This window comes from Pseudopipra pipra, chromosome 17 (assembly GCF_036250125.1).
Source record: "Pseudopipra pipra isolate bDixPip1 chromosome 17, bDixPip1.hap1, whole genome shotgun sequence".
In the NCBI taxonomy this organism is placed as follows: domain Eukaryota; kingdom Metazoa; phylum Chordata; class Aves; order Passeriformes; family Pipridae; genus Pseudopipra; species Pseudopipra pipra.
In genome coordinates, this window is record NC_087565.1 from 6226375 (window position 1) to 6243251 (window position 16877).

Consider the following 16877-nt stretch of genomic DNA (forward strand, 5'->3'; position numbering starts at 1 on the left):
GGAACAGATGGCTACTCTGAGTGGTGTGTGGCTGAATGCGCTGCTGACACCGGCTTCGGGAAAACTCTGACGGCGAGGGAAGAGCTGCACGGCCCCTGACCATGGATGGCAGCAGGGAGGCACTGGTTGGCTGTGAGCACTGCAGACTGGCTATCATCCCTCTTCATTTCAGCCTCTGTGAGCACTGCTGAGCCTCCGCCCTGCCACAAGAACTGGGGACAGCACTTGGGATGGCTGTGTGACATCCAGCAAGGCTGGTGGGCTGAAGAATGAAGGCTTCAGAGGACGTCAGCTTCACAGACTCACAGAACGGTTTGGGTTGGAAAGGACCTTAAAGCTCATCTAGTTCCAACCCTCTGTCACGGGCAGGGACACTTTCCACTAGACCAGGTTGCTCCAAACCCCATCCAATCTGTCCTTGAACACTTCTAGGGATGGGGCAGCCACAGCTTCTCTGGGCAACCTCTTTGTGCAAGGGCTGGCTGGGAGAGCGGGGCTGAAGGACAGGGAATGCACCAGCTTGTGCCATCCAGAGGGATGGAGGCCTCTGGTTATTCCCAGCAGTTCCCTGCACCATCGGGCTGCTGCTGGGAGTCAGAGCTGACACGCCAAGGAGGTCTCAGATCCTCTGATGCATGACAAATAAATGTGCTAATTGCATTAGCACTGGTTCCTGTCTTTTGCTCTCGCTGTGTAGGTGATTGATGCAACTTTCTCCTTCATGTACAGTGCTCAGAAGTCCAGAGCTTTAACAAAAGAGACTGCACACCATTAGGATGGGCTGGCTTAACATTTAATCAAGCAAAGAGAACAAACTGCCACGTGAAATGAGCTGGGAGAAAAACATTTTTTCTAGAAGAAAGTTAAGCAGCACTTTTTCTTTAAAGCCTGAGGAAGTCCGGCTTTGCCTTCAGTACAGGATGTACCATTTGTATTTCATGAGTTGCAATGCTCTTAATATCTGCATTTCTTGACTGCATACGAACTGCTTTGGCTCCCACCTGTTGAGCTATCCTTCATCATGTCAGATGTAGCAATTCAATAACTTTACAGTCAGAGGTCAGACTGTCTTTGAAAAAAAGTAATTCGGAGCTAAAATTAAAGTTATTATCTTCAAACTGAGGCAGCACCGGGCCCTCTCTTACAGCATTTCCAGCAGCGGAAATGGTTCCATTCAGAGATAAAGCAGAGAGCAAAGCTGGTATCTCCCCCCTCAGATCTGACTCTCCCCCTGCAAATTTTTAATTAGATTTGATAGCTTTTGTTTGAAATCTCCAGGAGTAAGGGATTTCTCAGCAATGCACATCTATCTGCTTGTTGCACTCTAAGCACATGTATCCATCTACGCATTGCTGCCTGCACTCAAGGAAAAAAAGATTCAATAAGCAATACTGCAGGAATCTCATCAAACCTGGGTGACATGCTCAAGTGTCACCTCTGTCCTGAGTCCTCAGCACTGGGCTGAGTTATGGAGGGGGGGTAGTGGTGGGGCACACTGGTGTGGGCACTGATGTCCTGACTAACAGCATCTGGGGTGCCAGGAGGATGGCACATGTCCCCAAACCCAGTGCAGCAAAGCCTGTGCCTCTCTGGCCTGGGTTGTACTGGGGTCTGGGTGTCCATAGCTGCTCCTCTTCTGCCCTCAGTTGTTCCTGCTGCCCTTTCTGCAAAAGTTCTTTCTCTCCTGCTCCATTTTTACCTGATCTCAATGAATGTTTCTATTTTTTTTTCCTCTTGTTCCTGCTTCCATTAATTTTCTCTATCTGTACTCTTTTAACAACTCTCATGTGCCAATGCCTCCACAACACACGTTGCTTCTCTGTGGACAGTGCCAACCATGGCAGAGGGAGAAGGGAGTCCTGAGCCAGAGGGTTGAATTTCAACTCAGCTCAATGGGAAATCTTCTTCTTAGAGACCATTCCTCATTAGACATCATCCTCAGCAGAGAGAGCAAACAAAGGAGAGACTCCAGGGGAGCAATCTGTCTACAGGGAAGCTAGCTGGATCTCCAAGGCAGATCAGATACTCCATTTCCCTTCCTTAATTCATCTTCTCCCTCATTCTCCTGTCGTCCTTTTTGTATTCAGGAGGCTGGAAAACACACGTTGTTCTGGAGTCATTCTTCAGACACCAAGATGGGGCTCATTTCTGTGAGGCACAGCCTGAGCCCACGTGGTGCCCCACGGCTCAGGCTGCCACCTGCCCCCAAGCAGGTATTTTGGTGGTAGAGTGATGGAGAGGGTGAAAAGCGGATGCATGTGAGTGCTTTGTAGCACTGGGCAAGGCACAAAAGGTGATGACTGAGCTCTATCAGACACACATGTCATTTTGAGATGGAAAACACACCAGTGAAAGGTCAGTGAGCATCACCTGGGCCACGGGACACATGCCAGACACAGGTCACGCACGAGTATTCAAATAGGAGCTGGTGGCTAGCTGAAGAGACAGTTAAGAAACATTTATAAAGTTGGTTTGAGATATTTACATTTTCCCCAAGAGGGAGAACACAACAGGAGTGAAGAAGGAATAAATAAAATCAAATGAAATACCTTGCGAAGGATTCTGAAAAATTAATACAGGTAGCCAGCTAATCTCTAGCTGATGAATCGCTCTGCTGTACACCAGCCAAGGAGCTGGCTCGATATTCTTTAACAAATATTGCTTAAAAGTATGACAATTATTGCTATCATATTCAGCAGCAGCTACCACAGGTCTCTGAGGTTTTCCTACTGACAGTTTCCAGTGTAAATGCAGCTGTTGGCATACAAATGATTCGGTATCATGATTATTGATTACACCGGAGGCTGGTGGTATCTGAAGGTAGTTAGTCAAAGTCAACACAGTGAATTGTGTTAAATATGAATATTACTTACACACTAATACTACTAATACAAATATACATTATCAATCAGTGACAGAGCCTTTAAGGAATAAGCATACAATGTCATGCCTAATTTGTGTGCTCTTAATTGTGATTAAAAGTTCCATTTAGAGCATTGTGACACAAATGGCTGGCATTACTCAACATGGTTCAAAATACTGGAATTAGCTCTTGTATCCCCTAATTTCTAGTAAACTTTGTCTCTTGGCATTTAAAACAACTCCTTCTCGGTCTATAACCCACCTGTTCTACTCCAGCCATTTCTGAGGCAGTATTTCATCAGGCTGATGCTGAAGGCACACACATATGTCTGGGACTGGATTAGGAATTGCTTCAAAGTTTCCCTAGGATGCACATTACTTGAGTATCATAAGCAATGACTACTTAGTGACACGTTTATGTCGATGTCTTTTGAAAACAGAGCTTGAAAAATGTCTTGGAAAACTAACCTACCAATTTTCTATCCCTTGTACTTGCCAGGCCTAACTGCAGCTTAATATGAAACCGATGTCTGGATCAGAAAAGACATTCAGAGCCACTAATTCTGTCAGCAGCACAAACGGGACTTTGGGAACACAGTTAAATAAGGCCAAGAGAACTCATGCATATTAAATATTACTACCTGCTGAAACTTATTTGGCATGCAGGGAACATTAGGGGCTGACTGTGAGGGGAGACGCAACACATGCCTGTTGCAGTGAGACAGCACCAGCATGGGGGGAATGTGCCCCATGGCTGTGTGTCCTGTGGCTGTGTGTCCCGTGGCTGTGTGTCCCATGGCTGTATGTCCCAGGGGTCCATCTCCAGCCACAGGCACTACTGGTGCTGGAGTGGCTCCCACAGCATCACTCAGTGTCACATGAGCAGTTCCCCACCACAACATGGTGTTGGTTAAGTGGCTGCAAAGCCCGTTTCATTTTTCTCTGCTCGTGTTTTCAGCTGACTCTGCGTCTGGGATTGTCTGCGAGGTCCCTGGAGAGTTTGTGCTCTGGTTTGTAGTGCAGACAAAAACAGATGAGGCCAAAATACTGCTGAACTTGTGATCACTGGGAGTGCCAGCACACACGGCACCTGGACAGGGGCTGGGAGTCCCAGAGGCACATACATCTCTGCATACATCAAGCTCGGAATGATCCTCCCTAAAAGTTCAAGAACGATGTCAAAACCAGGGGAAGTTCTGCTGCAGAACTCCTGATCTAATTAGAAAAAAATCTGTTTCACCTTAGGGAATGAGGCAGGTTTCATCAGACAAATGGCTTGCTGAATGCGGGGGGAGTTAAAACACTAGTAAGTTAAAAATGGTAGTCCTGAAGCAATACAGATAATTATGCATAAGAAAATATGTGTTGAAAATGTGGGAGTTAATGAAACAGAACTCTTCATATGTAGCCCCGCAAACACTTGCAAATTATTGTTCTTTTTTTTTTATAATTAGTTTTTAGATTACCTGGGAATGAAAACAGCAAGGACAACACTTGACAGTGACAGAGATGCTGAAAAGCCTTGATTCTGTTCAGGGCTGCAGAAAACCTGAAGCTGTATAAATGCACCCAGAGTAGGAAGCCTGTATTGGACACAGAGCCTGGGTAAGAGGGACCTGGAGTGGTGCCTTGCAGCTCCACTGACATTCTCTACCCCAGCTGAAGAGTTAAGCTACTAATCCAAGCTAAAGGAAACTACAGCACATGTCAAACCAATTTAAAGGTGGCCAAGCTCTACAGTTCAGATCCAAGCCTACACCTCAGTCACTGCTCTTCTAGCACTCACTTCAAGCCTGGCTCCATGTTGTGTTTCCTTTCAGTTAGAGGCTTGGCTATAGAAAGTGGCATAAATTCACTGACTTTTTCAGAACTTCACCAGCCAAGACTTTGGACTGTATCTTCTTTCTGGAAGCTGGCCAATTTTTTCCAGTTTCCAGCACTGTTCACTCCTACTGCAGGTTTCTGCTCTAGTGTTTGGGTCATTGCTTTGTTCATGGTATATTTATAAATGCTTTGTTAAGAGTTAGTAAACGAACATATCATCATCCGAACGAATAAATCATCATCCACTGCTACCAAGGCTGAAGGATCTAAAGGGCATTTACAGCTACAACTTAAAACACTCTCCATCACCTTCTACTGTTCTGCTAACAAAGATTTTCTATCACTCACTATTCCTGTCTATAAGGTCTCATAACATACTTATCACTCTCTATAAAATACATTTCCTGTAACCTTCAGAGTGTGAATAAGCTTATTTACATATGGATGTCACTAGTTCAAGGTTTCTGTAAGGAACAGAAAAGGCTGGAAATCCTGTGGTATGTGCAAGGCAGACTCATCCCATCAGCTTTGACAAGGTGAGAATTCAATTTACTGAATTCACTGCAACTGGTAGGGTCAGTTCATTTTTAGGGGGCACAGGATTTGTTATGATGGAGGACAAAATCTTTTTCACCTTATGTTTTTGGCTGAGCGTCTGATCGCAGACTTCACAGCGGCTCCCTCAAAAGTGTTAACTCGTGTATTGTATTATTGACTACACTGATAATAACCTGGCACAGCTGAAACAATATCAACAACGCTGAGATGACACACACTTTTTCTCAAATATTCCTTTTGCAAAACAACCTCTCTTCCTATTTTCTTAGGCACGACAAACAAAATAATTGTTCTTGTTCACAGAGGATAAAATAAAATAAAATAAAATCTTCTTTTACCCAGGGGAAATCTCTTTTTCCACCCAACTAAAGAGGCAATCTATTTTCTTTATCCTTCCACCCCAGTCCAGAAGCTGTGTCAACATGGTTAACTGGATACCTGACAAAGCTGACAGAATGTGCCTCTCCGACGGCGCAGTTTGGAATATGGTGTCAGTGGAAGTGACCTGTACCACTTCACTGACATTAGAGCACCCCTGGAATGGCTATTACGTTGCCAGTAGATGTGGCTAAGGCTGATAGCAATCCATGAAACAACCTTTCACAACCATTCCAGGAGAGAACTAAAGCGTGGACGCAGAAAATGTTTGAAATTTTGCAGGGCTATCATGCAAGGGGCCACATATTTTCTTTTTTAGCAATCTGTGGGACTGTATCTGCTGTGCAATTACGCTGTGCAACCGAGGGGTTAGGATTTATATCAAAACGTAGCAACCAATTACACTCCAAGCATTCTGCAGGTAGAGCATTTTATGAACTAGGATAGCATGAGGCACCACTTTTGAGTGTAATTAATCTTAATTAATTCCCTCATATTTAATATTAGCCTATCTGCGTATTTAAAAACCTATCTGACACACCCCCATCATACTGCCTGAACATCTCCTAGTGAATTAAAATGAAAAATGACTATAGCAATTATTGCATGTTTAGCTGCAGTAATGATTCTTAAATTAGTAATTTCCCAAGACGTGCTAATGCAGTGACTGGCTTCTCATGGTTTTGGGTGGTTCAGTTTACACATAAATTTGCATGGATTTAACAAGCAGTGCAAAGTTGTGCCCTTTTAAACAAATGACTCTGACTTTATGTCTGAAAAGGACATCAGTGTATCACCACTGTCATAGAATCACTGAATTGTTTAAGTTGGAAAAGCCCTCTAAGATCATTAAGTCCAGCACTGCCAAGCCCACTGTTAAACCATGTCCCCAGGTGCCAGATCTACACATCCTTTAAATCCCTCCAGGGATGGGACTCTACCACTGCCCTGGGCAGCCTGTGCCAGGGCTTGACAACCCTTTCCGCAAAGAAATTTTTCCTAATATCCAATCTAACCCTCCCCTGGCACAACTTGAGGCCGTTTCCTCTTGTCCTGTCACTTGTTACCTGGAAGAAGAGAACGTCCCCAACCAGCTAGAACCTCCTTCCAGGTTGTAGAGAGAGAGAGAAGGTCCCCTCCCCGAGCTTCCTTTTCTCCAGACTGAACACCTCCAGCTCCCTCAGCCACTCCCTATCAAACTTATTCTCTAGACCCCTCCTCAGCTCCCTTGCTCTTCCCTGGACATGCTCCAGCCCCTCAATGTTCTTCTTGGGTTGAGTGGCCCAGAACTGAACCCAGGATTGGAGGTGGGGCCTCACCAATGTGAGTACAGGGAGACTGTCACTGCCCTGGTCCTGCTGGCCACAGTATTGCTGATACACCCAGGATGCCACTGGCCTTCTTGGCCACCTGGGCACATGCTGGTTCATGTTCAGCTGCCACCAACCACCACTTTGCATTGGTTTGGCTGATTTAGCGCGTCTGTTCTTGAACCCAGCAATTCTGGTGCAGTTCTGCTCTGAGCTTGTGAGCCCAGACAAAACTCCTGGTGTTTGATGCTTACATGGTAGGAAGCTCTTTCCTCCCTGTCCATCGGGCGTGTCACGTACATCCTGCCAGACACAGGGTCAATGCTGAAGACTTCCATGGGCGGCTGGTCGGCTCCCACTCCAGTGATGCTGTACCTGATATGGATCTCTTTGTCCTTATCGGAACGAATCTGCAGAGAACAACAGAGACAGGAATCCATAAGTTCTGGACAAAAGCCAAATGGACGTTTAAGCAACTTTAAAGAACCGAGCCTGAAAGCTGCACAGATGTAACACCACTGTCAATTCTGACAAGGGAGCTGAATGCCAAAGGTTTGGAGAGAAGCCATGAAAGGTGTATTCCGCATAGTTTCAGTTATTTTACTCCTCTTTTATTCATGATTATTCTCTCTAGAAATCATTGAAATTGTGAATTTTTGACTCACCCGAAATGCACAAAACCCACTGTTTACATATTACTGAAACCACAGTTTCCTTAAAGTGTCCAAATTTTTCAGCCATACCCAAAGTCTCCCAGCCATTAATCACTTCTGAAAATGCTGTCTGCAAGCTCCCACATCATATTCTCAGTCCCTGTGACTGTGCACACAAATACTCCCATGAAATTTGAAGAACAGGGCTGTTTGCTCCCTCTTTGTCCAATTCTGCTAGCTTGACAAGGCCAGGCTGAGAATCCCCAGTGGGATATTACCATTTCATGTGATTATTTGCTGAGGAGAATGATGTTTTGGACATTGTTTCTGAAAGCCCTTCCCTCCCATACCTTGCAAACAACACTGCAAACCAAGTACAGCACAACGAGTTACATGAACCTTGGATACAGAGCCAAGGAAAAAAAAGGGAGGTTAATATGTTGTCCTAGCAACCCTGACTATCTCTTTAAAACACAAATTTAATTTTCTGATCAAATGCTGGAAGAAGTTCTTGCAACAGCATGACTATTCCCGAAAGAAAGTGCAAGGTACAAATAAATTACCACCCCCCCCCACCATCACAAACTGTCTTGGCACTGCAAAAGTGATGTGCATAATTTTTTCCCTAACAGGTCTATGAATACAACGAAGTAGTGGGAAGATAATAGAACCCTAGTAGCTGAGTGCATGTTATCACCTCTGCTATGGCAGCTGCACGCTTGGAGTGTGCTCAGTGGGTGCAGGAGACCCTGTGTCCCCCAAATAGCCCCAGTTTGGGGAGCAAGGGTCCTTTCCCAAGGGAAGAGGAGGCTTTGCTTGTCAGGTAAAGGGATTGAGAAGGGGCTGTGGGCTGCTCTGCACTCCCCCCATATGTGACCTATTGATATTCCTTCCTCTCCTGAGGCAGGAGGCCGACGAGGTGCTGAACGTGTCGGTGCAGAGCAGTATCAGATCCCTGGCTCTGAAACTCTCCTTTGATACCTTTGTCCAGATCATCATCAAGTTTATACACTGTTTTCTTTGTACTGCCTCCACCAAACCGTCCGTTCCCGTTAACAGCTAATCATGTCACTTATTACAAGATACTGCCGGGATTGATCCGCGCGGCACCTGCGCTGCTGGAGCTGAAGGTCAGGGAACAGAGACAGTTTCATCTGTCTTTTCTCTGAAGGATTCACTGCTTGTTACACTATTAGAATCGAGGAAAACTGATTGGACTTACACTGGTAGAGTCACTTAAAAAAGGGACTGGGAACACTGAAAGTGCCCTCACGATGTTACAGGGGTTTTTGTGGGCCTAGTGGGTATTTGCAACAGAGACCCAGGCAGACAGGCATGAATCCAATTTCCATTAGCAAATCTGTGGGTGAAGAAAGGTGTATTAAAATCAAGGTTTGCTTGCACAACTGTGGTTTTAATGATGAAAGCCGACTCCCCAGCTCAATAACTGAAGATCACAGCTCCCATTTTCAGAAGGTCAGCCCTCACCCTGCCAGAGGAAAGGGCTGGAAATCAAACTGGTTTCAATGTCTGTGCAAATGCACAGCTCAAGTCAGGGAGTTCAACATCCAACCCACTATGTCCACAGCTGTAGCTTATATTAAGTGATAATCAAGGAAGACACTGCTGGACACCCAGCCTCAAGCCAGAGTGGGGTTCCCACCTTAGAAATTAAAAAGGGTAATGTGGGACACACAGTTGTGTGTCTTCATCAGTGTCTGTCTGCACAGTTCCAAAGAATCCATAACGTAAATTTTTCCTTAACAAAGGTGGAAAAACCTACAACAAACCAACCAAGGTATCTCCACTTTTCCTGCCTTTTTGCTCACTGGAACATGGAAACTGGGAGTGTCTCCCCATCCCCAGCCTGGCTCAGCTATGGCTGTACTTGAGCACAAGCACCAAAGAGCTAATCAGTCTCTCCAGAGAACCAAAATGGAAGCAGTTTTAACCCAAATCTCAGAAGAGGAGAGTCTGTTAGTTCTTCATGGACATTTTTCTGCTCTATTTCCTGTTGCATATAGTACCCAGATCCCATTGTGATAGAAGCATTAGAAATGCATAGAGAGAGACAGAAGCAGGGGAAAGGAGCCTGGATTTAAATATTCAGTGCTAAAGGCACTATATTTTATTTTCAGGAAACGCAGATAAACAGAAGCTCTCGAAGAAAGCTATGTATAGTTTAATAAAGTGTACGCTATAGGATGTCCTTGCAGCACTTTTATTAGCATTAATAGGGTCTAAGCTGTCTGTATGTAAATCATTGCAGATCTAGGAGATGGAATATATCATAAGACCCACACGACTTACCAATTATACTGAGAGAAATCCATGAGCTAATTATACTGCATTGAGCAAAACAAAGATAGGGGGAAATATGCTGCAAATATTCAGCAGTGACTCGTTATTTGCTGTTAATTGTGATCATAACACAATGATCTGCCTGTTACCTGTACTTAAATCCGTTTTCAGTAAGAATACAAGGGTGTGAAGTGTGCAGAAAAAATCATGTAAGAAGTAGCACTTGTCACAGAAAGTTGCAAAGACCATTCACAATGAAGCATAGTACATATTACTACCAGGGAGATATTTATCACACACATGCTTTTTATATTGGAACATATAATTTTAGTACTCTTAATGAGATTTAAAATAAAAAAAGATTTTTCAGTAATCCTTTAACATTTTGACCAAAGGTTTCATTTGCCTAATTCCCAGGGTGCAATTTAGTAAATCTTGTTGAGAAGTTAAGAACATTATCTGAACACAATGTAAGGTTTACTTCTTTTGTTGAAACCATTCCTGGAGCAGTTTACCATAATAATAATAAGAAGAATAAAAACTCCTCTATTCCCAAAGAGCTCACTAGATCAGGAGAAAAAAAATTACTGATTGGGGGAATTTACTGGTTCAGAAGGGAGTTACTTTTTCCCTCATTTATGCCTGGGAAGCGAGAAGAGATCCATATGATAATCTTCTGACTGGAGAACACACACAAGAATTTTCCTTTCATTTATCTCTCCTTTTATAAAGCAGTCAAGAGGTATGCAGGGCTCTGGGTTACAGAACAGATGGCAGAAGGATGGTTTTCCTTAGCTGCATTTATACATTTTTTACTCGAAGAACCCTTGGAGCTTTGAGCTTCTCCACTGCCAGGCATGAGACAACTCTGCATATGATGATGTGAGCAGGATGAATGATGATGGCTGATGACTGTCATAAGGGGAATTTGCTTGTAAAGCAGCTTTTATGCTCTGAAAAACCCCTCCGGGATGGAGCTTGGAGTGGATTGTTACCTCGTGAGGGAAAATGTCCCAGATCAAAAGGCAATTTATGTTGGAAGATGCAATCCCTTGTTCCTACCCTACCTCATGGACACAGGTGGCATTTTCCATGCAGGAAACCTCACCTACTCTGACAGATACAAATGGACCATCTGGGAAATGTGGGATCAGCCACCAAAGCCCCATAGGGAACATGTTGCAGAGCCAGGCACTGCACTGGTGTTGCCAGCCCTCTGCTTGGCTGTGGCCAGCAAGGACAGGGTGGCCTTGCAGCCCAACAGTGAGTGGTTGGAGCTCAAAGCAATGATGCATCATCCAAAACAGAGCATAGGGGCTGCTGTCAATGTTTGCAACTCAGAACCAGAACGCCAAGAGTCTGACTCAGCCCTTGTTTCTATAGACTATTCCCAGAAACAGGAGAAATGGTGTGATTTCACAGATGGGCATTTTCTACTGTGGGTTCTGATATAATAACTAAAATGTGTGAAAATGAACATTGCAACTCCTGAGATAATACAGGGCTAAGCCCTTCTGAGCTGGCTTTTTCCTCTGCAGCAATGCCACATTTAGATAGAAAAGCAGCCTGTGCTTGTGGCACAGGACTGCATCCTGCTTTTACAGATAACATCTTAGGGTTTGTGCATGTCCATTAGGATTTACTGGGCAGCTAAACCATTCCCACTAGTTTTACTGGTGAATGGAATTTCAGGTACCAGATTTTGTTGCTGTTTTTCTCCTGTTGATCCATGTCCTAGTGCTCTCAGCACTTCCCTTTCTTGCCGAGGGGGTTTGAACTCACAAGCCCTCCCTCTCTCACCTTGGCAGATGACAGAAGCCACCACAGATCCCTGTAATGCTCCCATGCCAGGAGCAGGGGTGATACACTATGGAGAGCTGTGTGGTCAGCAGGTTGGAGGGCACCAGTGAGATCATAAATGGAGCATGACATTGCCAGAAAAAGAAGTGTCCCGATGGAGACTGTTTAGATATCAGTAAAGGAAATGCCTGGAGGCCTAGGAAATGGGGTGTGTAAGGAAAAGCTGAACAAACAAGGACAACTGAGCCTACAGAAGAGGTGACCGTAACAACAGTGCTCCTGTACCTAAAAAACTATAGAGAATTTCATGATCCCTACATGATCTAGGTTCTGCCCATCACCATGCAATGGTAATATATGAGTGCCTGGAAATGTATCTGGAGAAAGCAAAGCAGGAAATTTATTCTGTGCTACATTTTCCTTCCACAGAGCAAACTAGAAAATAAATTTCCTTTTAAGTTCTTCATCTTGCTCTATAACATATGGAGTCAAGAATGCCCTTCAAAAAACACTTAGTTTCCCAAATCTCCCACAGAATACTATGCAACATTTGCTCTAACATGACCTGGGGATACTTAGACTTGATTTTTTTGTTTTATAAAGCCCATTATAATTATTAATGAACACATAAAATAATGTAAATGATAAGCAGTGTCTTTTATTATTAAGCTCTTAGCTATTTTGCCCATTAAGAAAACCAAATTAAAATAATTGAAGACTATAATCTGTCATGCATTCAAAATGCTCCATAGAAATTCAGACAGGCAAACATATTCAAAGCCTTTAAAAGAGCACACTTAAGAGTCAGTCTAAGCATTCCAGGATTGGCTCATTAATTTTAGTGGAAATATTTTAATTCAACTACTCTTACTGCTTATTGAAATCTTTGCTAAGGACTTACTTATTTATTTTTAACTGAATTTGCAATATGTTTAGGACTCATTTGTATAAAAGTTCTTAACTCTTATTTCACAGTTGTTTTAGAAGCCAGTAAAGAGACACATCTCTAGCCCTGTATTTCCAAACAAATTACTATGTGTTGCTGAAAGAATCACATATGGTTTCAATAAAAAGATGCAGAAGTCAAGTAGACAGAGAAAAATTAATACAAATTTGGAGACCCAGCCAGGTGAAGGTGACATTTATTAACTTCTGTCTCCTTTTATCACACTTGCCAATGATCCCTAGGTATGTCCCAGAAAGAAATAAAAACCCCCAAAAACCAAAAAAACCCAGAAGATCCTCTAAAACATTTCCTTTGTCTTTGGAGAAAAAAGTGTCTTCTGTGCCTTGCAAAGAGGATGTTTGGACATGGCAAGGGCAGCTGCCATGTTTGAATAAAACCAGCAATTCCACCAACTCCAACACTGGGTTTAACAGCAGCCTGCCCTGCAAGTCTTCATTCCCCACTGGACAAAATGACCATCAACTGAGCTGAGTTTCCCATGGCAGTGGTGTTTGCAAACAAGGTTAATTGGGAAAGATCTCTACAGGCAAAGAAAGAAGGGATGGAATCACACATTTGTACTTGTGGATTTCTTTTTTCCCTCAACTGGGACTCGTTTCATCTCACAGAAGATTTTCTAAAAACTTTGTATCTGGTCTCAGATAAACAGAAGAGAAGCAAGCCTATCCAGAGTGAAATCTATTCTCCTGTCTTAAAGGCTTACATCAAATTTCATGGAAGAAGTGGTTTTCTCTTTCCACATATTGTAGAGAAAGAACCAAGGACTACACTTAAACCAGATATCCAATTTTCACATGATTGAGATTCACTGTGATTAACACCTTTCTTTCCTGCAGTTACAAACAGCATTTCACCACTATCACTGCTACTGTCCAAGAGCTTAAGTTTCTTCCTCTTCTTTAAAATACTAATCCAAAGCCAAACTATAAAACACTCCCTTTGTCCCAATGGCTGGATCTCTCCTATGTCAGGTTAAATCTTCCTCTGCTCCAGCTGAAATCTGTGCAAACTGATTTATAACATATTTATTTTGATGACAAAAGAGATTACAAGTAGCATGCCAGAAGGATTAAAGCTGTCATTTATGTTATTGATGTAACTGATGATGCAGCCTGCGTTGGAGAAAGAAACAAAACTATAAGATGTTTGAACCCAAAAGAGAAGAACCTCTCCTGCACGCCTGGCTTGCGCTCCACCACCTCCAGAGGAGCCCGTTCCCATTCAGCTCGTCTGCTCCTTACCAGGAGGATTTGCTTCCTCTGCACGGACACTGCAAGTGCTTGGCTAAGGTGCTTCCCCAAATGTTCAGCAGCTGACAGCTTCCAGCATTTCACAGGTCCTCTGGCTTCCATGTGGCTCCCTCTGTCCAAGGGCCCCTCTCCAACCCTGCTGCTCCCTTCAGGCCAATTACATCCACATGGACACCTTTCTCTGGAGCCTTCCCTATGCTCATTGGTAGCTTTGACAGTTTTCACTCCTTCTCTCCCTTCCAAGTTTTTTTTAATTGCTTACCAGGATTTTTCTCCTCTACCTGGAAGAAACTGTAACACTGAGCAGATGGAGAACAGCACATGAATCAAGCTCAATAAGGAGCTGGTAATGCAGTGGGAGAGGAGAATTTCTGCCTGTGACACTGGCCAGTAACTGTGTGTGACCCCACACATAAGCACAGGATGAAATTGAACTCGTCACACTCACAGTCTAATTCAAAACTACCATTATTCTGCTTGGATAAAAGCAAAATAACAATCCCTTTGCCTAGGAAACCGAGTTTTGTACGTGATCAGGTGAGACGCTACAAGCACAGAACACCTGGTGTGCAGCAGCACATTCAGGCCAAGGGATCTGCTGCAGCTTAACTTTGCTTTCCTACCTGCTGAAACAGCAAAGAATTTATGTTTTAGCATGAGTTTTCCTGACACAACAAGATTGAGGTCTGCAGGGCTCATGGGGCCAGTCTGCTCTCTATGTAATGGTAGCTGGGCCAAAGTTTCTGAGTGGTGACTTGGGACTGCCAGCAGCTCAGATGATGGCAGACCTGCCAGGTCTCTCTTTACCAGTAAAAACACAGTAAATTGCAATTTGTTGCACGGTCTTCATGATTAAATAATTAAGCAATTTTCATTACTCGCTATTATGAAGGTCAAGAAGGCAATGTGTCTGTATCAGGAACAGGCCAATGCTAATGGATCTTCCACAACTAATGGTAATTGATATGGTACAGCAATTTCTAAAGCAATATGTGCCTTTCTTTGGGCCTTTTGCAGCCAGTTCAGTTTTTAAGAACTCCACTGTGGAAAGGCTTCAGACTGTAGCAAGGTGAGAGACAGGGAGGAAAGTGTCTCTGATGGGAAGAGAAGATTACAGTGGATCAGCAGAACACCTCCACGTGACCAATGCCTTATCACTGCCAGAACATTGATAGCAGAAGCAACAAAACTCATTTTTACTACTCTTTCCCTTATCTCTCTTACAAGAGAGCAGATTCTTCACTGCAGTGACTGAAGGCATCCCAGTGGAGCTGATGTGCTGCTATCAGGTGAATTTTGGCCCTGAAGAACTGAGGCTCGTTCATACTGTGCAAGATGCAAGCGGCTGATACCGACTGGCTGGGATTTGAACCAGACACACAAGCCCTCCTCTGCTTTAGAGGATGCTCCACGACAAAAGGTGAAAGGAAATACCTCTGAGAGTTCAAAACACACTGCTCTTATTCCTGTGCCAGAGGAGTCGTGACAGGCAAGAGATCATCCTTCATAATCTATTTATGAAGGGCTACACGCACTGTTTCTTTGCCCAGGGTACCATCCTGCAGCACCTTCCTGCAGCTGACCCCACAGCTGTCTGTGATGGCTATGCCTAAATGAAGGCAAAGCCAAGAAAAATAAATCAGGGCAGTGGGAATTTGTCCTCATTTCTTTTTGAAGTGTATCTGTCCTGAAGCCTTATGTCATTACATCGTATCTGCCACAAAACCAGCCTGGAAAAGAGAATCCAGCACCTTTCTGGGTAGAACTGAGCAGGAAACCTGAATGCCCAGTGAAGAAGATAAACAAGGGTAGCAACTATTGACCTACACAGGAGTAATCTGACCACTGTAACTAATGATCAAGGCCCTCAGCTGGTATAAATCAGTGTAGACTCACTGGCTTCAAACAGAGGCATGCTAATTTATTTCAGCTAAAAATCCGGCCCGTGGCACTTAAAAATTTAGCTGCACAGCAGAAGAACAAGTGAAGAATGATCTTACAATGACACACAACAACTTAACACAAGCAGCAGTCCCCCTGTAGGACAGTGAGCTCAGACACAGGGAACAAGCATTCAGTGGAGAACAAACACACTGGTGTCCTCAGGAAGGGAGTTTTACACAGAATGAAGGGGTATAATTGGTCTTAGTATGACCTTTGCTTTTGTAGTGAGCTCTGGCTTTTCCAGTCATATACAGACATGCATTGAACTCGCAATGGCATGATGCCTACAGATATTACTGATCGTGGACAAGTGATGCTGTGACATGATTGTGAATGCTGGTCTCAGCATAAAATAAAGCTTTTGGACCTGTCTGCAAATAGCTAACAATAGGAAACAACAAAACCCTCCAGTGTGTCTATTTTGGAGAACAAAATCTGCTGAGGCTCATGTTTGAGACACTACTTTGGGATGCTTGCAGAGCAGGATTTAAAGCTCTGCAGCTCTCGAAGTCTCTCTAAAAAGTTTAATTATAGGAAAAGCAAACCCTTTTGTTTGCTCTGTAGGGTAGATTACAGGGCACAGTGTATAGAGAAGTTATTTCAGTGGTCAGTAAAGGGAAACACCAACATGAGGAAGCAGGAAATGAAGTTCTTGTTATGCACTAAAGGAGCGATGCCAATGGGCATCAGTGCCAGTCTAGACTCAGTGACCTGTAAGGGTCCCTTCCACCTTGAGACAGTCTATGATTCCGTGATTTATTGCCCACTCAACAAAGCCAGTGTGACATGACTTTGGTCCTGGTGCCTCGTGCATCAGGGACAGGAGATTGCCTGCATGGAAATTTCAAACCTGGCTGAACTCTGCTCCTTTGGAATGAATTCACAGGGCTGAATTTCTGGCAACTTTTCCGTTGACTCTGTTTCTGTGTGGGTTTGATCTAAGACCCCTGCTTGCTTTGACTTGAATTCATGTTAGACTTATTTATATGACTTATTGATGCACTTCCCATGCACACACTTTTAATGCAAG

The 16877-nt window shown here is 43.8% G+C and overlaps 1 protein-coding gene across 2 annotated transcripts in view; it reads right to left on the reverse strand.

Moving 5' to 3' along the window:
- Positions 1–16877, reverse strand: part of CDH4 (cadherin 4) — a 431501-nt gene that overhangs the window by 95113 nt on the left and 319511 nt on the right. For both annotated transcript variants that reach the window (XM_064674093.1, XM_064674094.1), the window contains one exon: positions 7187–7342. In XM_064674093.1, coding sequence (XP_064530163.1) covers positions 7187–7342 — 156 coding nt within the window. The remainder of the gene's footprint in view (positions 1–7186; positions 7343–16877) is intronic.